This window comes from Chrysochloris asiatica, unplaced genomic scaffold, assembly GCF_000296735.1.
Source record: "Chrysochloris asiatica unplaced genomic scaffold, ChrAsi1.0 scaffold00005, whole genome shotgun sequence".
In the NCBI taxonomy this organism is placed as follows: domain Eukaryota; kingdom Metazoa; phylum Chordata; class Mammalia; order Afrosoricida; family Chrysochloridae; genus Chrysochloris; species Chrysochloris asiatica.
The window spans coordinates 11,376,397-11,398,326 of NW_006408523.1; the positions used below are offsets into that span (position 1 = coordinate 11,376,397).

General features: G+C 36.6%; 1 protein-coding gene across 1 annotated transcript; it reads left to right on the forward strand.

Annotated features, from left to right (window-relative positions):
• The first annotated feature begins 2,286 nt into the window (after window positions 1-2,286).
• On the forward strand, window positions 2,287-21,650 carry ZMYM5 (zinc finger, MYM-type 5). The gene is made up of 6 exons (XM_006831971.1): window positions 2,287-2,766; window positions 2,995-3,088; window positions 12,740-13,025; window positions 13,676-13,841; window positions 15,270-15,482; window positions 20,898-21,650. The coding sequence occupies exons 1-6, from the start codon at window positions 2,287-2,289 to the stop codon at window positions 21,648-21,650; spliced, it is 1,992 nt and encodes a 663-aa protein (XP_006832034.1).
• The last annotated feature ends 280 nt before the right edge of the window (window positions 21,651-21,930 follow it).

Sequence of the window (21,930 nt, forward strand, 5' to 3'; positions counted from 1 at the left end):
AGTTTGAGTCTCTGCTTTTGTGTCTTTAGGGTACTAGCTATAGCTAGGAAAGGAAATGATGGGTCATATGGTAGTTCTATTTTCAAGTGTTAGAGGAACCGCCACACTGTTTTCCATCAGCAGATAACTGGATGAACAAAAATTATGTCACATAAAGTGCATGTCCTTTTTACAAAGTAAAACACAGCACATATGTAACAATGGAATACTGCTTGGCCAGTTGTTTTTCAGTGCCATCAAGTTAGTTTTATCTCATAGCGACCCTTTTTGTATAGGGTTTCCAGGTAGCACTTGGTGGGTTTAAACTGCTCACCTTGTGGTTCACAGTCCAGTACTGAGTAGAAGAAATGAAGTCCTGATAAATGCTCTATCTAACATCGACTGAGAGTGAAGACATGCTGAGTGAAATAAGTCAGTCAAGCAAACAAAATATGACATCCTTACATAAAAAAACCAAGAACAGGCAAATGTACCAAGTCTATGTTGATTATTACAGGGAGGGGTGGGGCAGTTAGAAAATTTGCATTAATTAAGGGTAATGGTTGCACAGCAGTTAATGTAATTGATGCCAGTAAGTTGTCCACTTGTAAAAAGTTGAACTGTTAAATTTGTGCTATGGGTCACTATCGGTTGGAATCAAATTGACCACACTTAACAACAATTTTTACAGTAGCATCTGCTGAGGATGCTTCTTGTTGTTATATGCTGTGGAGTCGGTTCCGACTTACAGTGTCCCTGTACAGGGTTTCCCAGGCTGTAAATCTTTACAGGAGCAGAAAGCCCCGTCTTACTCCTGCGGAACAGCTGGTAGTTTCAAACTGCTGACCTCAGTGAGGTTAGCAGCCCGATTCGTAACCACTACGCTACCTGAGCTGAGGCTGCTTATATACAGTCAAATAGCAACTTGGGATTTGATTTCTTAGTTTGAAGGTTTATGATCCTGTTTTCATGGGACATCCCAATTAAATCACCTGATAACATTATTTATTGCTTCTGTAATACCTAGCTCATTAGTAGTGACTGGGTTCTTAAAAGTTTTTAAACATCCAAGTCACAACAATTGGTGTCTGTTCACTTGGAGCAACAGAGAACAGGTCAGGAATCAGAGGAGGATGTGGGTGGTATGTGTGACTAATGGCCTCCGTGAGCAACTGCTTCCTTTGCGTGAGACCAGAACTGAATGGTGTTGGGCTATCATTAGTGAACACTTTGATCAAAGACACTACAGAATAATCCTGATAGAAAGGAGGAATGTTAAGAAGAGAATTCTCCATTCTCATGGAATCTAGAAATTCTAGAACCATGAAGACTGGATAATAAGGCATGCTCACCATGGAATATGGTCAATCAGTCAAAATCAAAAGGGCAACATTTACCTAAGGACAAAGCTGAGAAGGGATGGAAAGCTGGTTGAGTGCATGTAGGAACCACAAGGAGGAAGTACAATAGCTATTGTTGCATGGAGGGGATTGTAATCATTGAGATGAAGTAAAATATATTATTTGTTGAATGTACAACAGGATTTTGTTTATAAACTTTCACTCAATTCACAATAAAAAGCTAAGAAGATTGCTGAAATTATTGGTGTGAGAGACTCTTTTAAAATTGGAAGCAAAAATATCCCCTGAAGTCTTTAAGCCAAACAATAAGTTAGCTCACTTAGTAAAGAATGTCTTCCCTCAACATTGTATTCTGTTAAAGAACTCTGTATTGATTCAAATTGACGAAAGCAGTTTGAAATGTTAGATAGGAAACTTGGGATGGGGTGTGATTTTATATTAATAGGGGAGGATATTTTTTAAAAACGGTGAGAATAATTGTACAATTTGAAAGTAGACAACGTAAGCCAGTTGTTGAACTGTGTATTTCTACTGTGTGCTTTCAACAACAAAAATTACAAATTTTTTTAACTTAGAGATTAAAAAAATGTATATATGGTCCTGGGTTACTGCTACATGGTAGAAGTATTTTGTTATTTTTCTAATTCCAAAGATAACAGTAATGTTTTCACTATAAAGGATGAGTAGGTTAAATTGACTCTACAAATTGAGTCTCTTTTTTAATAGGATTACAAAATATTGGATAAATAATTTCCATCACAATCTGAAGAAAATAACATTAAACAGTCAATGATAGAAAAACAGAATGGGTGTCAGTTGTTTCTTTTTATTATTTAAAAGATAAATAGTCACATAAAAGAACATTTTATTTTTGTTATTTCATTGCTGTAAAATAATCGTAGCATACTAGAAATTTACTTTTCTCTGTCTTTTACAGGTTTTTGGCATGGACAAATGTTCAGTGGGAGGAATAAAATCGACTGAGCAGACTCCTGTCTTGTTAGGGAGTGTAGCTATGGCAGCTAGTTTCATGGATGTAGGAAATTCATTTATTGATCACACTAGTCATTTAGTTAATAGATATAGAAACCCTTTGGAAGAAGAAGATGATGATGTTGTATTTATTGATTCTATACAACCTCCCTTAGTTTCTGTACCAGCAATAGCTGATCAAAGAAACCTATATACAATATCAAAAAGGGAAACGCTACAAGGAAATAGTTCCATAATTCTTCCTCCTTCAAGAGATTTGACTTCTCAAAAGAGAAATATAAGTGAAACAATTGTCATTGATGATGAAGAGGATGTAGAAGTAAATCATTTGCAAAAGCAAAATTCTTCAAGTTTTATTGAATGGGGTCTTCGTAGAATTAAAAACAGAACCAAAGATTTGGATTTCTCTACTTCCAGTCTTTCAAGAAGTAAGGTAAATGCAGAAATGGGTAATAGTGTTAGCACTACAGGATCAACTCAGATTCATATTACTAATATTACAACCTTAGAAACAGATGTAAGGTCTGTGAATACTGAGAGCGAGATTAATTTAATGATTATACATATAGCATCACTATAGAATACCAACTTGAAAGATGTCACTAAAGGACTTCAGTCAAATGGTAATATACAAATATACACCCCGTCTTTAACTTCACAGAACAAGAATGGAGTAGAACCTTTTAATCCTGGTAGAATGAATGTGGCAGGAGACCTTTTTCAGAATGGAGGATTTGCAACTCATCATAGTCCTGGTAAGTGTCTAGTGATATTAAATTTTTCATTCTATTCCAAGTAAATAAACTTTTAGTGTTTCTTTTTAGGAATATTATCTGTTTTGTTTATTGTGAGTCATTTTATTTTTCTTGACTTTCATAGACTATAGTACTTGAACTGTAATCTACTTCGACAGCCTAAGTGTTTTAATTGAAAACACCCATACTCCTAAAACTGTCAGACAACTTGTTTATTAGTATCTCTAGCATCTCTAATTTTAGTAAATATTTGTAGGGAAAAAAATATATAATAACTAAAGAAGCTAATTAAATAAATTGAATAATTTAGTGCTATAACTTTTTGTTTTTTATCATTTTATTAATCACTTTCATTTTTAAATGTGGGAAAATATTCTTGTCTTTAAATACAAAACCTATATTCTTGAAACTTTTTGTTGACAGTCTTATTCTGATAAAATTAAAATGTAATGAAAGTTCCTAAAAAATAATAGCTTTTTTGTGTGTGTGGATTTTTCTTGACTTCATAACTTTTTGCCTTTTTTTTTTTTTAATTAGTGCTTTTAACTCTTTGACCAATTTAGAATTTTAGAGGATTGAAAGGTAATTAGACCTAAGAACCTAATCACTGTTAATGCTTTAATAGAACACTAGTGATGTTTTGCTTTGTTTTCGTTTCTTTTATGGGGTCCCTGGTGACATGTACAAGGTTAAGTACTCAGCTACTGACCAAAAGGTTGGTGACTTGACTCTACCCAGAGGCACCAGAGGCACAGCCGTTGAAAACCCTATGGAATACAGTTCTATGCTGATACAGTTGAAATTGCTGTGAGTTGGAATCAACTCTTTGGCAGCTGGCTTTCAGGTTACGAAAATACAACATGATTGTTACAGATGTTTGGGGAAAATAGTATTTAGAAATAAATACTATTTAGAAAATAATCTGTTACCTTACTGCACTAACTAAAAGTTACCACTGTTAAAAGTCTGGTTTGTTTTCTTTTAGTTTTGTATTAAATAATATGCAATACTATGTATATATAGAATGTGTGTTCTGTTGACGTACTTAATCTGAATTTCAGTTTTGTTAAGTGCTGTGGAGTCATTCTGACTCATAGCAACTCTGTATAGGGTTTTCCAAGGAGCAACTGGTGGATTAAAGCCACCAACCTTGCAGATAGCAGTCCATTGCTTATATTACAGCGCCATACCAGAACTCTAGTGACTGAGAGACCCATTCCCTCCTTTTTTGAGTATTTACTTAGTGTCTTAATTATCTAGTACTGCTCAAATACCAGGAATGAGTGATATTAACAAACAAAAATTTATTTTCTCACCATTGTTGTTGTTGTTTTGTTATGTGCCATCGAGTCGGTTCCGACCCATAGCGACCCTGTATAGGGTTTCCGAGGGTGTAAATCTTTACGGGAGTAGAAAGCCTCATCTTTCTCCCGCGGAGCAGCTGGTAGTTTCGAACCGCTGACCTTAAGGTTTGCAGCCCGATTCGTAACCACTACGCTACCAGAGCTCCTTAGTAGGCTAGAATTCCAAATTCTAGGTGCCTGCTCTAGGGAAATACTTCTCTGTCATCTGACTAGGAAAATTCTTGTGTCTTTTGAGCTTCACCTGGACTGCTTCATGTAGCTTGTCATATTGCTTCCCCCATCTCTGCTTCCTTATGTGCTTATTTAATCACTTTTGTACATCAGAAGCCATGGATTTAAGACAAGCCCCCAAGCCAAAACTGTTTCATTAACGTAACAAAAGTCATTCCCAAATGGGAGTATAACCACTATTGTTATGTGCTATGGAGTCAGTTCTGACTCATAGTGACCCTGTACAGAGTTTCCGAGACTGTAAATCTTTATGGGAGCAGAAAGCCTCATCTTTCTCCAACAGAACAGCTGGTAGTTTCTAACTGCTGTCCCTGAGGTTCGCAGACCAATTTGTAACCACTACACTACCCACTAAATCCAGTTGTCTTGAAGTTGACTTGGATTGAATTAGAACTGATGGCTACTTTTGAGCCCTCCCCACCTATTCGAGCATTGGATTCCCTAGACATCATGTAGCAGAGCTGAATCATCCCTACTGTGCCCTCCCTGAATTCCTAACCCATAATTTAGTAAGCATAACAAATAAATGTTGCTTTACTCCACTTTAAAAAAATTTACAAATTTGACAAATACTTTAATCTACAGATCCAAAAAAGCTTAGTTGTTTACAAGTGAGTCGATTCTAATTCATGGTGACCCTGTGTAGGATTTCTGAGAAGTGTCTGGTGGGTTTCAACTTCTTGTGGTTAGCAGTCCATTTGAATAATGAATAAGGAAGTTAATAGAGGAATTGATGCATTTCAGTAATGGTGTTGGAGAAGATTAAAAGTACTGTGGACTGCCAGAAGAACAAACAAATCTTTGTTGAAAGTAGTACAACTAGAATGCTCTTTAGAAGCCAAGATGGCCAGACTTCATCTTTCATACTTCAGAGATGAACCAGTTCATCAGGAGGAACCAGTTCCTGGAGAAGCAGGGTTAGCAAAAAAGAGGGAGACCCCCAATTATATGGATTGGCACAGTGGCAGCAGCAGTGGGCTCAAGTGTAGCAGCAACGATGAGGATGACACAAGGCCAGGCATTGTCACTATGGGTCAGAACCAACTCGACAGCACTTCACAATAACAACATCCGCTTGTTCTGTTCAGACAACTGCCTCTTGGATCTATATATAGGTTCCCCATGAGCACAGTGTTCTTAAATACCCATTTTTCAAATGTTGCGATGATACTAAAAACTGTACCAGCAGTATTTCAGATACCAGTGGTTATCCATAGCAGACAGGTTTCAACAGAACTTTCAGCGAAGATGTGGAAGACCTGCTGATCTGCTTCAAACATTAGCTGTTGCAAACTTTATAGAATATAGTCATCAAAGAACCTACATTTGAGAAATAAAAAACTAGAAGACAAAATAGGATTATTGCTCTGAGACCTAGTTTTTAACAATTCTTCGATATCAAAGACCACGAACAACAAAAGACAAAATAGATAAATGATACTATCAAAGTTAAAAGCATTTGTTCATCAAAATATTTTATCAACAAAGAGAATACCTAAAGACTGAGAGAAATTATTAGAGAACCATGTTTAGGATATAAACGCCAGATTATTGGCCATGGTTAAGTGCTGTCAAGTCAATTCGAACTCCTAGCAATCCTGAATAGGGTTTCCAAGAAGCAGTTGGTGGATTGGAGCCATTTGCCAAAGAAGTGTGGATGTGGTGGTGTTAAGTGCCATCAAGTCGTTTCTGACTCACATGTATAGGGTTTCCTAGGAAAGGCTGATGAATTTGAACTGCCAGCCTTGTGGTTAGCAGTCCAGTACTTACCCTACAGCTCCACATGAGGACTTCAGGGAGCTATTAGAAATAAATCAAAATGAGACGCCACCTCTGTTACAATACCTTCCAGGTTCTTCCCTCTCCCTCCCCTTAGGTTCCATTTTGTCTGTTGCCCCACCAAACTAAGTTGCAAGGGGCGTGGCTTAATAGGCAACATGACTTTTGATAGGCCAGAGTTAAATCACCCAGCAATGACATGTGATTTCCTGATTTGAACATATATAAGACCACTCCCTTCCTGTTGACTTCACTTCCTCTTCCTCTGCCTTCACTCCCTGCTCCTCTTCACCCACAAATAAAAATCTCTAGATGGGCACACTGGGCGGTCTGGTGTGCAGTGTGTGGTTGATGAGTGACGCCGGGTTGTTTTTTTAACCTCACTTTCACTAGAATGGCTATGATTTAAAAAGGGGGTTGTGGGAATAACATACTAATGTGGGTATGGAGAAATTAGAACCCTCATGTATTGCTCATGTGAATGCAAAATCGTATCACCACTGTGGAAAACACTTTGAGAGTTCCTCAAAAAATTGAACATGCAACTGTCATATGGTTCAACATTTCCAATATGGTATGTTGTTAAGTGCTGTCGAGTTGGTTTGAACTAACGACCCTTTATAGGGTTTCCAAGCAACAGCTGGATAGATTTCAACTGCTGACCTTGTGACTCACAGTCTGGTACTGGTCCTGCAGCACCATACCAGGATATACCCAAAATAACTGAAAAAAGAGTACAGCAAGAAAAAACCTGAACACCAGTGTTCATAGCTATACTGTTCCCAATAGCCAAAAAGTGGAAACAACCTCAGTGCTAATCAGCAGATGATTGGGTAGACAAAATGCAGTTCATTTGTTGTTAGGTGCAGTGAAGTTGATACCGACACAGTGACCCTGTGCACAACACAGTGAAACATTGCCCAGTCCTGCGCAAATCTCACAAGTTGCTACATTTGAGCCAATTGCTACAGCCATTTTGCCAATACATCTCATTGGGGGGTCTTCCTCTTTTTCTCCAACCCTCCATTTGATGAAACAGGATACCCTTTTCTCCAGGATCTGGTTCCTCCTGATAATATGTCCAAAGTATGAGAGACAGAGTCTGGCCGTACTGTTTTCTTACTCATTATGTTTTTTTTATGTCTCTTGATTGGTACATTCAATCCATTCATGTTCAATATAATTTCAATTGTTGTTAAGTGCCCTCGAGTTGGTTCAAACTGATAGTGACCCTGTATAGGGTTTCCGAGGAGCAGCTGGTGAGCTTCAACTGCTAACCTCGCGGTTCAAACGGCTTCACAGTTTGGTGCATCAACTCACAGCACCACACCAGGACTCCATAATTATTAATAGGTATGAAAAATAACAGTTCATACCTATTGAAAATTATCAATAGGTATGAATTAATTGTTTTTTTTTCTGTGGTGCTGCTGGTTCTTTGTTCTGCATAATTTTCTATGCCGAGTTCATTTTTTGTGTGTGGATTTTGTCATTTTCGTTTATGATTTTCTGTTGTGTTAATGTTTATTAAAGTTTTTGGGTTTTTTTATTTTGATGTGGAGACATACTATTTTTCTTTGAGGTTACCCTGTAATTTATTAACTTTTTCCTGCTGAACCAGTCTGTTTTATCTTGTAATCTATTTGACTTCCTTGCCATTTGGAAGTTCTGTATACTATTCCTTCATTTTGCTTTGTAGCTGACTTCATTATATATTGATATCTCTGGTTCCCTATCTTCAGTCTTGTAGATTTATTTTATTTTAAAAAATTCTATAAGGAGTCCTGGTGTGGCGCTGTGGGCTAATGCATCAGACTACAAAGTTGTTTGAACTGCAAGGTCAGTGGTTCAAGCTCACCAGCTCGGAATTGACTTGACGGCACTTAACAACAACATATCTGCTCTGGCAGCATAATGGTTACGAGTCAGGCTCAAGGTCATCAGTTGAAACCACCAACCATCCAGCAGGAGAAAGATGAGACTTTCTGCTCCTATAAAGATTTATAGCCTCAGAAACCTATGCAAGGTTGCTATGAGTCAAAACCAACTCCAAGGCACAGCCCCACCAATACCATATCTGGATTGAGTTCTGAGTAGTGATGTCTTGTATGGTAATCTCAGTTTGTTGTCTGCTGTTGTTGGTTCTCAATCCAAAGAACACCATTTAGCATTTTTTGTAAAATTGGTCTGGTCATTAGAAAGTCCTTTAATTACTACTTATCAGAGGATTCCTAATTCCACAGTCATATTTGAGGGACAGCTTTGCTGGGTATATGATTCTTAGTGAGCAATTTTTTTCTTTATCATAGTTTTGTATATGTCATCCCATCACCTCCTTGCCTGCATGGTTTCAGCTGAGAAATCGGAGCTTAGTGTTATTGGTTCTCCTCTGTAGTTTTTGTTTTTCTCGAGCTGCTCTCAGTATTCTCTCCTGGTCTTTGAGCTTGGAAAGTTTGACTATGGTACGTCTTGAGGTGATTTTCTTTTGTCATATGCCCTGTTTGGACTTCGTTCAGTTTCTTGTATGCTTATCTTCTCATCTTTCATGATATTAGGGAAATTTTCTTCAAACAAGTCTGACAATTTTCTCGGTGCTTGTCTCTTCTTGTTCTGAAATTCCAATCACCCATAAATTGTTCCTTTTCATGGTGTCCCACATAACTATGAGACTTTCTTTGGATTTTTTCATTGTTGTTTCTGATTGTTCTTTTAGCAGACTAGTATTGAGAGATTTCTCTTCAAGCTTTCTGATTCAGGCTTCCTTTGTTTCAGTTCTACTCCTTTGTCCTTTCAATGTATTGTCCATTTCTGAGATTTTACTATAATCTTGTGGATTTCTAATTGCAGGTTTTATGTTGTTTCAAAATGTTTGTTTATTTTGTGTTTGTTCTTGTAGTTTTTTCCTTAGTTGTTGTAAAGTTGTAATTGTGTTATCCTTGCTTTCCTCAATCTTTCTGTTGATCCTTTGAAGGTACCTAATTATCATTCTTTTGAATTCTTTTTCAGTTCTGTTGACCTTTTCTTCCTCAGAATCATTTTCTGGTTCTGCATCTTGGTCATTTGTTTGAGACATTCTCTCTTGTTTCTTCATGTGAGCTAAAATTTTTTTTTTTTCTTTGGGGCATTGTGGGAATTTCATATTTTTAAAACAGACAGTGTAGTTGTTGGACCCAGAAGGAAGAAATCTCTGGTGGGTTCCTACAATTCAAGGAACTCACAAAGTGATTGTGGAAGGAATGTGACAGCAGAGTTCCTGTCCATAGGTAGAATTCCTATTGGCCTTGGTGTTATCTGTGTTCAGGGCCCTCAGTCCAGAAGTAGTTCATGGGGATTCTTTATGGAGCTGGTTTTAGTGTCTGTTAGCACCACAGGGAAGCTGGGAACAGGTTGTCTGGTTAAATACTGGTCTAGTGGCTCTGTGGTATTATAGGTCTGGAGGGAGCCCACCTGAATTCAAGCACCAAAACCATGCAGTCTGCCCCCATCTCCCTACTGGCATGACTCCCAACCATGGGTCTCAACTCCTGGAGAGCAAGGTTTGCACTGGGTGTGTATGATGGTGGGAGCTGACTACATTTCTGATCATCAGGGGAGCCTGAGGAAAAAGAAGAAATCCCATCTTTTCCGTCACCCATGCAAATCTACCCTCCAGGCTCTCATTCCACTTTCAAAGCTGCTCACAAGATGGTCAAGCCTCATCTGGCTAGCCGTTCATCAGTCATTCTCCTTCTCTCGCCATCCCTGCTCAGCCTCTCCTCCCAGCAAGCACTCCATCCACATCTTTAACCTTTATTCTGAACTTCATGGTGCCAGAATTTTCATGTGGATCTCTTTTACTTTGTGTTTCTCTCGTCTTTATTGTAAAGGGGTAGGGGGGGGAGTCCATGTAGTGTCTGCCTAGTCCACCATCTTGAAGGAAGTCAAAATATACAGTTCATTGTTTTTATGTTCAAGGTTTTGAATTTATTTTCCTTTTTAATGGTAATGACTAATCTTGTCATGATTTGATATTTTTTATTAACCCTATTTCTTAAATCTAGTTTGCAGTCCAGATACGGTATAGAGAAATTCTAATCCCAGAATGTAGTCTATGTTTATACTCAATGAATACGTAATTCCTGTTTAGTTGAGTCATTTATTTTGGGTAAGGATCTATAATGCCTGAATTTTTCACACATTAGCCTGTAGAAACCATTAGACTAATGGAATAATTCAGAACCAATACAATTTAACAGTAAATAAGAGTCCTGGTGTGGTGCTATGGGTTATTGCGTTGGACTGCAAAGTTGGTTTGAACCACAACATCGGTGGTTCAAGCTCACCAGCTACTCAGAAACCCCATACAGGGTCACTATGAGTCGAAACTGACTCGATGGCACTTAACAACAACAACCTTCTTATCTGGGTACTTAATAATATTGGAATATGCTCCAGATTCTGCAATATGTATTTTCCTGTAACATGAAAGGTTTTCTTTTGTTGCTTATTCTGTTTCATTTTTACCTCCAAGATTAAAGCAATATAGAAAAATATTGAATATAGAAAAAAGACTTAAAGGAATTTTAAAGATGGCATTTGAGAGATGATAATAGGGTTGTAATGGTGGTGGTGATGTGATAAGTCCTGAGTAATTTTATATTCTGAGGTCTTATTTCCTAAACCTCAGCATCACTTCATTGGTGGTTAGAAATGAACAATATCAGGTATTTTTCCAGACTTAAGGTCAGTAGTTCGAAACTACCAGACGTTCCGCGGGAGAAAGATGAGGCTTTCTGCTCCCGTAAAGATTTACAGCCTGGGAAACCCTGTACAGGGTTGCTATGAGTCAGTTTCAACTCCACAGCACATAACCACCACCACTGATTTAGAATCTCCATTTAAACAAGATTTCCGTATGTTCTCATATGAGTGCTAAAACTTGAGAAATTAGGATGTCTATACCTGTTACTCTACCATTTTGACGCTAAAAATAATACATTATGGAACAATGCCTATATGCAGAATTAGCAAACTGAACTTTGCCTGAATAACCTACCACATGTATTAATGCCAATGAAATAATATTTATAAAGGTTGGAAAATAATTGTAGAAAGATATGCCTTAAAATGATGTTGAACTGTTAATAGTGATGACTGAACAAATAAACATATTTAATGTCTCTTAACTGTACATGTGAGCATTGTTCTAATGGTAAATGTTTTTGTTACTTACATATTTAAGTAAGTAAAATCTATTTAGGGGGAAGCATACTAATGTCTATAATTGTAATACATAAAAATGATGAGTTGATGTTTATTTAGAGGTCTGTGTGAACCTACAAGACTTGGTGAAAGGATGTGTAATGGATGTCCCAGAAACATCAAGAGATAGAAATGTGATTAAAGTAGTAAAATATTATAGAATCAACTTTATAGTTATAAGTGTTCACTAAAAATTCTTTTAACTTCTCTGTACGTCTGAAAATTTCAGTAATGCTCACAGTGAACATGGTAGATATGAAATTGGATATCATATGTAAATTACTAGAATAGCACATACTTAAGGGGTTATGGATAACCAAGCTTTTTACTATTGTTATCTATATATTTGCATATTGCTTGCTTTATTCTATAAATGTATTAATTCTTTCCTCTTAGGGAAGTGCAGGTGGCTAGTATTTTTTTCATGTGCTAGGCATAATGCATTATCTCATTTATTTCTCATAACACTGATGAGTTAAGTCATGCCCCAGTTTATAGATAAGAGAACCAAGACAAAATTTCTGTATAATTGCATAGTCTCTAGCTCAAGAGACAGGATTTGAACCTGGGGAGTCTGAGTAAAAGAGTTGGTGACTATTCACTGAACAATTTCTGGGACAACTGTTTACATTATTAGTATAATGGAGTGTCAGTCACTTGAAACTTCTTCCTTTGAGTGTGTCAACAAGACAGTATCCTTACCCATGTCTCTTAAATACTGCTTCCTCACTAGTGTCTTTAACCAAGTGTGTTCTTGTTGTTAAGTACCATGGAGTTGGTTCCGACTCATAGTGACCCTGCACAGGGTTTCCACGGCTATAAATCTTTATAGGAGCAGAAAGCCTCGTCTTTCTCCCATGGAACCGCTGGTAGTTTCGAACTGCCAACCTTGAGGTTAGCAGCCCGATTTGTAACCACTATGCTACCAGAGCTGAGCTCCTTTTAACTAAGTGTACATGTGTAACATAAAAGAAGTAATTTTCTGGTATGAATTTGTATTGATTCCATGATTTTTTTCTTCTGTTTTACTTTTAAGATTTGTGGATCTCCCAATCAGCATCATTTCCCCGTAATCAGAAACAACCAGGGGTGGATTCTTTATCACCAGTGGCCTTACTTCCTAAGCAGATATTCCAGGCTTCTCTCCAACAACAACTTAGTAAGCCAGCTAAAATCACTTGTGCATACTGCAGAAAACCTTTACAGAAGGGACAGACAGCTTATCAACGAAAAGGATCAGCTCACCTCTTTTGTTCTACCACCTGCCTTTCTTCCTTCTCTAATAAGCGTGCTTCAAAGAAACGCAATGCAATGTGTAAAAAGTAAGATCTACCTTTCAAATGGCTCCGTACAGTTGAATATTGGTGGCATAAATTAATCTTCTGAATATAATTGGAGAGTTGACAGAATTGTTGGCAGGACTACCTTCCTGTTTATTGTGCTTTGAATTCATTTGTACTTTTGGCTGGAAAATGGAATAAATATAGAAGTAAATTGACTCTCACTATCATTTTTTTTGCCTTCTCTTGACCTTACCTCCACCTTCTACCTTAGTTCTACCAAACTGCTACCAGCATTTTTTAATGTTTGTAAAAATCTAAGACTTGGAGTGTGTCTGAATTTCTGTAGAAGATTTTTTTGCCTCTCAGTCTTATAAAATATTATTTAGGAATTCTTGACAGTGAATCTTGGTATAGCGCTGTAGAATTTAGGCACTGAACTGCTATCCACAAGGTCAGTGGTACAAACCCACCAGCCAGTGCTTGAAAGCTACAAGGTGGTTGTGAGTCAGAACTGATTCGATGACACTTAATAACAATAACTTGGCAGTGAAACCAATAAGTCAGTTTCATAAGATCCAGAAATTTAGTTGATTCATAGAATTAAGTCATGAAAAATGTCAATTATTGTTCATTTAATTTCTGTTATTATGGACTATTTTTACATTGTGTTTATATCTCTTATATTTCAGAGATGCACCTACAGAAAAGACTATTGATGTTCCTCAAGTGGATTCGAGCAAATCCTCCCAAGAATTTTATAATACATCATCTTTCTCTCCCTATGAGGACAAACAGATTCTTAGAAAAAGAGTTCTGAATAAATCAAGATGTACAATCTGTAATAAGCTAACAGAGGTTTGCATTTTTATGCCTTATTTAAGTTACTATTTATCTAACAGATAATTTTAGCTTTGTTGTTGTTGTTAGGTGCCACTGAGTTGGCACCGACTCATAGCAACCCTATGCACAGCGGAACGAAACACTGCCTGATCCTGGTCCATCCTCACTACTGTTGCCATTTTAAATGCCATTATATGCTCTGCCATCCACATGCACATGTTCTGAATAGGAAGTCCAGGTTTGGCATTGTAGGATAAGCACTGGACTGCTAACCACAAGGTCAGTGGTTCAAACCCACTAGCTGCTCCTCAGAAACCCTATGCATAGACACTATGAGTCAGAACCAACTCGACAGCCCTTGATAGCTATCATGAAATTTAAGGAAAGGATAAGGATATATTAAAACTATCTTAATAAACAAATATCCTACCACATAGTTTGAAAAGTATACATTTGTTTCTGTGGTATCAAGTGAACTCATAAACAAGGCAATAGTTTTATGGCAGAAGTTATTCCTATTAAGTGCCATTGAGTCGGTTTTGACACCCTGCAAAGGATTTCCAAGGAGCAGCTGGTAGGTTTGAATCTCTGACCTTGTGATTAGCAATCCAGTGCTTATCCTATAATGCCACACCAGGACTCCATTTAATAGCACTAAATAGAAATATATTTTCACTACATGGAGAAAACATCAAATCCTGGTTGCAGAACATGTGGAACAGGTAGAGTGAATTACTTTAGTGATAGAATCTTTTTAGTTGCTAACAAAGAAGCATGCATACTCTTGTTTACCTAGTCCTTATAACTGAATTTGATCTTGGCTACCATTTGTTGTTGTCGTTAGATACTGTGGAGTTGTTTCTGACTCATAGGAACCCTCTGTACAACAGAAAGAAACATTGCCCAGTCCTGCACCATCCTTACATTCATTCTGATGTTTGAGTTATTTGTGCCAATCAAGGACATGATTTTATCTTAGTCACAATGGAGTGAGGTCCACCTTAACTTATGTATATACAGAACCCATACTGAATTGGATAGTATAAATTCCGCTAGCCCCTCTAGGAACTGGGACAATTTTCTAGGGCAGTGAATTTGAAATAAAATACTCTTAATCCTAAAAATTCCTACTGTATTTGTTTTAAGCAATTTATAGAAAAATCTTCTCAACGAGTTCATTTTCTGCCATTCTTAAGTGTCTGTAGGAAAGTTATTTGTTGATTTTTATTGCTTTATGTTCTATGAATTTTAGTGTTCCTCTTTTGTAAAATCGGTTGAAAGAACAACAAAATATACTTTTAAAAAGCTCTTTTTCCCTGAATATTTCTCCCTCTGAGAAATTATAAAGGATTCTTTGTGTCTTTTGAAGAAATTTGTTTTCATTACCTACCATATTAATCTGGTTTGTGTATTTTATTTAATAAATTCTGTTCTTTTTTTTAGATTCGCCATGAAGTCGGCATTGATAATATAACTCATAAACTCTGCAGTAACCATTGCTTTAATAAGTACAGATTGGCCAATGGCCTAATAATGAATTGTTGTGAACAGTGTGGCGAGTACATGCCCAGTAAAAGTGCTGGAAACAGTGACTTGATGATTGAAGGTCAGCAGAAAAGATTTTGCTGCCAAAGTTGTGTTAGCCAATATAAACAGGTAATTTTTTGTAATGAGCTTTAAATGATAAAATATACAATAGCTTCATCTTCTTGGCTCAACTAATGAGATTTGTCTCAGAATCTTACATAGTTCTATTTTTGTCACTTTATCATTGAGCTGTCCCATATCAAGTGAACGTTAAAATATTGTCATGCGCCGCATAACGTCCAGGCAACGTCCAACTGCATATACGTCCGTGGTCCCATATGGTTTAATACAGTTCAAAAATCTAGATTGGAGAACAGGATATAGCGGACATAACTGGACGTAGCAGATGTAACTGGACATAGCGAATGGCAACAGTTTCCCACATGTAACGTGTGTCTTATACAAACCGGTTGTGCTGCCAGGTATATAACTGTACAATACATACATAACCTATAAACATGTCTTGATAGTCCAAATAAATACCTGTGGTGCTGGCTTATGTATGTACTGTACTTTCTATCATTAATGTGAACTTTCCCTACTTAAAAATTGTTACAGTAACAGTGTATGCTTCGACTCAGAGCCAGCAGCATCCAATCTCGTGAATCGTGCTAATCGTGCGTCTCTTGAGTGTTGTAGCATTATCTCTCTGTTTAATTTTCTTTTGAAAATATTACCGTGAAGTGCATCGTGGCTCGCAAACACAGCAAAACCAGTGCTAGTGATAACAGCAGCAAGAGGCAAAGGAGAAGTATCGATTTGGAAGTGAAACAAAAAGTTATTAAACAACATGAAGGTGGAAAATCAGTGAATGCTATTGCTCGAGAGTTAGGCATGTCTCACTCAACAATCACGACAATCCTCAAAAACAAAGAAAAAATTCTCCGAGCTGTTAAAGGATCAGCTCCGCTGAAAGCTACAAGGCTAACAAAAATGCGCGAGGGGCCTATATCAGAAATGGAGAAATTACTAATGGCATGGATTGAGGACCAAACACAAAAGCGAATCCCTCTCAGCACTTCGGCGATTACTACTAAGGCACGAAGCTTGTTCGAGATGCTAAAAGAAAAAGCAGGACCAGACTACAATATCGAGTTTAGTGCTAGCTCTGGGTGGTTCATGCGCTTCAAACAACGTTTTTCGCTGCATAATGTGAAAGTGAGTGGTGAGTCTGTATACAGTAGTGTATACTTAATGCATTATTATGTTATATGTTCAGTATTGTATATTAATCTACTTAACTCGTATATTGCCATGCCAGGTAAAACAGCCGAAATACAGTACTGTGTGTGTACAGTATTTTGGCTGTTTAGTCTCTAGTTACTCTACAGTATTCCATGTAGTTTTGCTAAGTATATAATGCGTTTGCACAGTGTCCAAATCACATAATGTCTATTTCACAAAATTTACCATGGACATTAAGTGAGGCATGACTGTATCGATTGTTATATGTAAGCTTGTTTAAAATGTTTACTTTTTACAGAATTTATAGAAGTTTTCTTTCACATTCTCTTGTAAATCAGATTTTTGGAATTGTATTACAGATTATCATGACTTTGCATTATCTCTTTTTAAACTTGGTGTTTGCTATGATAGAAGTAGCTAGAGTAGCAGGATTGTAGAAGATTCTTATTCCGGAATCCTTTAGTCAACATTTATTTAGGTATAAATTTCATAAAATAAAATGTCCAAATATAATATTTGGATTTTATGTAAAATTATATAAACTGCCTATGTATATAACCACCACCAAAAATAACATTTCCATGTTCCTTTGTGCTCTTTTCCTATCAGTCATGAACCCTCCCCTGCGGTTTTGCAGAAAATAACAGTCTGATTTCTGTCACCATAGATTAGTTTTGCATATTATTGAACTTAATTCAAATGGTTACAGTTTTTTGTTTTTGTTTTTTTTTTTTTAAATTTATAAGCCGCTTGTACTCTTGTGTCTAGCTCCGCTTGTTTAGCTTGTCGTTTTGAGATTCATTTATACTGTATATTTTATTGCTTAGTGGTATTCTATTACGTGAATATACCATAATTTATCCACCTGTGGATGGATATTTAAGTTGTTGCAGTTTGTTACTATATATACATATACATATATATATATATATATAATATTCTTGTACTGCTCCTAAGTTTTTTCATGTGTCTTCAGTAAACACTTAGGAGTTCAGTCGCTGGATCATGGGTAGATATATATGTTTAACTTTATAAGAAACTGCCAAACTCCAGAACCATTTTGTACTCCCACCAGTAATTTTCTAGTTCTAAGGAGCTCTGGTAGCATAGTGGTTATGAATCAGTCTGTGAGCCTTAAGGTCAGCAGTTCAAAACTACCAGCTGTTGCATGGGAGAAAGATGAGGCTTTCTGCTCCCGTAAAGATTTACAGCCTCGGAAACCCTGTACAGGGTCGCTATGAGTCAGAACTGACTCCACAGCACATAACCAACCAAACCATCCAGTTGCTCCACATTCTCACCAAAATTTGATAATGTTCAGCCTTAATCAATTTCCACCATTCTAAAGATTTGAAATGTTTATCTCATCATGGTTTTAATTTGCATTTCCCAGATAACTAATGTTTTCTCATCACTTTACCTTCTTTTGTATAATATCTGTTCAAGTCATCATCACAGTTTTTATTTTATAGTCTTCTTATTATTGAGTTGCAGGAGTTATTTATATATTCTGGATACATGTCTTTTGTGAAATAAATGTTTTTGGAAGATTTTTCTCACAAACTGATTTGTCATCTTAATGTCATTTTTTGTTTTGATAAAGTCCAATTTATTACTGTTTTCTGACTTTTTGTGTCCTAAGAAATCTTTGCCTACCACAGTAACTCTTTCATAGTTTCTTCTAAGAAGCTTTTTTGTTTTTAGTGATACATTTCAAATTAATTTTGTAGGTAGTTTTTGAGATAAGGGTTGAAGAGTTTATTACTACTTGATTTCAAGATTGCTGTAGAGTACCGGGAGTCCTTGTATGGCACTGTGGGATAAAAGGTCGGTTTGAACCACAAGGTCAGCAGTTCAAACTCACCAGACACAGTCTGGAAACCCTATCTATACAGGATCATTATGAGTCTAAAGCAATTTGATGGCACATAACAATATAGAGTACATAATCAAGAGTGTCACCATAATGGTAAATAAGGATAAATAGGTCAGTGGAATAGTATAACTAGTCCAGAAATGGAACGGAACATACACAGTTTATTTTAGAACAAAGTACCAAGGTAATTCAATGGTAAAAACATGACTTTTGTAACTTTAACAGTACTGGACCAGTCTTTTCTTTGTATTGATATAAATGAGTCGTGACCTCATCTCATTCCATATACAAAATTAATTTATGATGTATACTAAAGGTCAAAGTAGGAACATTCTTAGCCCCCATTTCATTAGATAAAGATTTGATTGTTTTGCTTAAGTTATCTTTTCAAAGCCTGTTGGGCAGGGAAAGAGACAATTTAGCCATTTACTTTGACTGAAATTTTGCTAGTTAAGGGTAATGAGCTCATAAACAGATATAGTGCTTATTTTCTGGAAAGCATAAGGCCTGCACAAAAATTATAAAGTTGTTACTCCTAGAAGAACATTATGTGCCTTTGAGTCAGCTCAGAGTGACCCTGTGCAGGGTTTCCAAGGAGTGGCTGGTAGTTTTGAACCACCAACCTTACATTTAGTTGTCCAGTGCTTATCGTACAATACCACAGCACAACTCCATACTTAGAGAGTCTAGGTTGAGTTAATACCCAGGTAGGGTATTTAGTAACAGTGAGAAAATATATAACAGACTAGACATCAATCATGTATCTAGAATATTTGAGTGAGTAACTGTATTGCCTGCCACTGTGACCTCCAAGTATAAAGTTGTTCCTTCTGCCATGCATGTTTCAGTTATGCAAAAACAACACATAAACTATTGACAAATATGGGAACAGTTTTTCATATAAAATTCAAGTTTTATAAATGTGCAGGGTTTTCCAAGTATGTTAATATTTTTAAGTGCTCAATAGATGCCTTAAAGTATCCAGGAAAACTTCATATAGTATTGAAGACTACACCCTGGATCAGATTTTCCATTTTTATGAAATTACTTTCTGTTGAGGGTGGATAGCCTGAGGACCTAAATCTCAAAGGAAGAGGAAGCATGATCCTTAAGCTTTAAAGCTGCAAATGATCTAGTCACTGTGATTCTAACTAATAAATGCTAATGGTGATTTCATGTAATTCAGCTCGTATTTGTAAAAAAAAACTCGAAACTTATTGCTAGCTCCTTTTCTATGTTGTTGTTGTTGTTGTTAAGTGCCGTTGAGTCGAATCCGACCCATAACGACCTTGTGTAGGGTTTCTGAGGAGCAGCTGGTGAACTTGAACCGCCGACTTTGAAGTTCAAAAGGCTTTGTAGTCTGGTGCATTAAATGTTGTTAGGTGCCATCAAGTCAGTTCCGACTCATAGCGACTCTATATACAACAGAACAAGATAACTACCCTTATCTGTAGATAGAGAATAGTATGTACATGATCAAATGCTGAATTGCCTTTATACTAAAAAAGTGTTTTATGAGCCTTTCATTTTTTCTAAAGAAGATCATATTTCTCTCTTCAGTGTCAGGAGACCAATATCTGAGATTTCAGTTGAAAGTCTATAATGTCCATTTGAGTGTTCCACATATACCTCAAATTGTCTAAAATCAACCTCTAGGTATTATGGTACATGGTTTTGTGTGGGCATAAGGTTTTTGTTTTGTATATATACACCTAGGAGTGGAATTACTGGGGTTTATATGGTTAGCTTTTAGGAACAGCTGTTTTCTACAACAGCTACACCATTTTACATTCCCACTAGCATTTTAGAGCTTCACACCAGTTCTGAGTTCAATCATGGCTGAAGAAGTGAAACCAGAATAGACCCAAGTTTTTAAATTTCCAGTGAATTGGAATGGGGACATAATACGGGTCCAAGTTCTGGTAGAAATATAGAAAACAAGGGCAGTTTCTGCTTTGCATGGCAACCCAATCTCTTGTTCCTGTCCTACTTCCCATTGGAATTTGAGCACTGGTGCCCCACTGAAATATGTGACCAACTACACAGCTTTGTGTCACTGTCCACACTTCTACCAGTCTCCTACATCAAACTGCACCTCTTCTGAGCCTCTCATATGATGTACATGTCATTCTTCTCATTCCAGCTCATATAAATACTTTTAAGTTCAGGTCTTTTTTAGTTACACATCTTCAGCCATGACTGAGCTAGTTTGAATTCCTGCTAATCCTCTACATCTTTGTCATACTTGTTTATATTTTTGGTTATAGCCATCCTAGTCAGTGTAAACTGCTTTGACATGTTGCTTTTGCTTTGCATTTGTTTGATGGCTAAAGATACTGAGAAACCTTTCATGTGGTTACCAGGCATTTGTATGTTAGCAGTTCTAAGATGAAATAATGATTTATCCAATTTTTTCCCCCCAGATGCTGGAAACAAAAGCAAAAAAATTATCATCAGAAAACAGAAAAAGAAATGCTGTTAGAGAAAAAAATGAAAGACTATTATATGGATCTTTGAATACACTTTTGGAAAAAATTGAAGTAATATCGGATAAAAAAGAAAAGACTTCAGAGCTACAGGTTTCAGTAGCATCTAGTACAAGTACATCACTGAAAAAGGATAGGAATTTACCATCTTCCTCCATGTCAACCATAGATGATAATTTTCAAGAGGAAATGGAAGAGAAAATATCAGAAGACTCAGCTATACCAGTTGTACTGTCTACAGATCCAGGTACATGGCCCCGCATTTTGAATATTAAACAGTGGGACACTCTTGTTAAAAATGATCCACCTCAAATAAGAAATTTTAACTTTCCAAAAGACAATACAGGGAGGAAGTTTTCAGAAACATACTATACACGAATTCTTCCAAATGGTGAAAAAACCACTCGATCCTGGTTACTTTACTCTACCTCAAAAGATTCCGTGTTTTGTCTATATTGCAAACTCTTTGGGGAAGGAAAAAATCAACTGAAGAATGAGAATGGGTGCAAAGATTGGCAGCATTTATCACATATTCTCAGTAAACATGAAGAAAGTGAAATGCACATTAATAATAGTGTTAAGTATTCAAAACTAAAGTCTGATTTAAAAAGAAATCAAACTATGGAAGCTGCAGAACAGAGATTCTATAAAGATGAGAAAAATGATGATGTGCTACTGTTGTACACATAATATATCTGAGTTGATTTGTGACATGCAATACCCTACATTTATTCTAGAAATACCTGTGTCTTAATCGTCACTACCACATGTATGGTGAAGCTCTATACAAAATAACTTACATAGTTCATTAGCAATAAGTATGATAGCAAATAAATAGTAAAGAATGTTTCAAATTCTCGAGTTAATTGGATTTTATAGTCATTAATGCAAATTTCAAGAAAGTTCATTTTTAATTTTACCAATTCACACTTCTTAAAAAATTGCCATGTAAGGACTGACATTTGGCAGG

Coding starts and splice junctions, on each gene's coding strand:
- ZMYM5 (XM_006831971.1), top strand. CDS start 2,287: ATGGACAAATGTTCAGTGGGAGGAATAAAATCGACTGAGCAGACTCCT. Junction 2,767..2,994: donor CCAGTCTTTCAAGAAGTAAG/GTAAATGCAGAA, acceptor TTAACTTCACAG/AACAAGAATGGAGTAGAACC. Junction 3,089..12,739: donor TGCAACTCATCATAGTCCTG/GTAAGTGTCTAG, acceptor TTTACTTTTAAG/ATTTGTGGATCTCCCAATCA.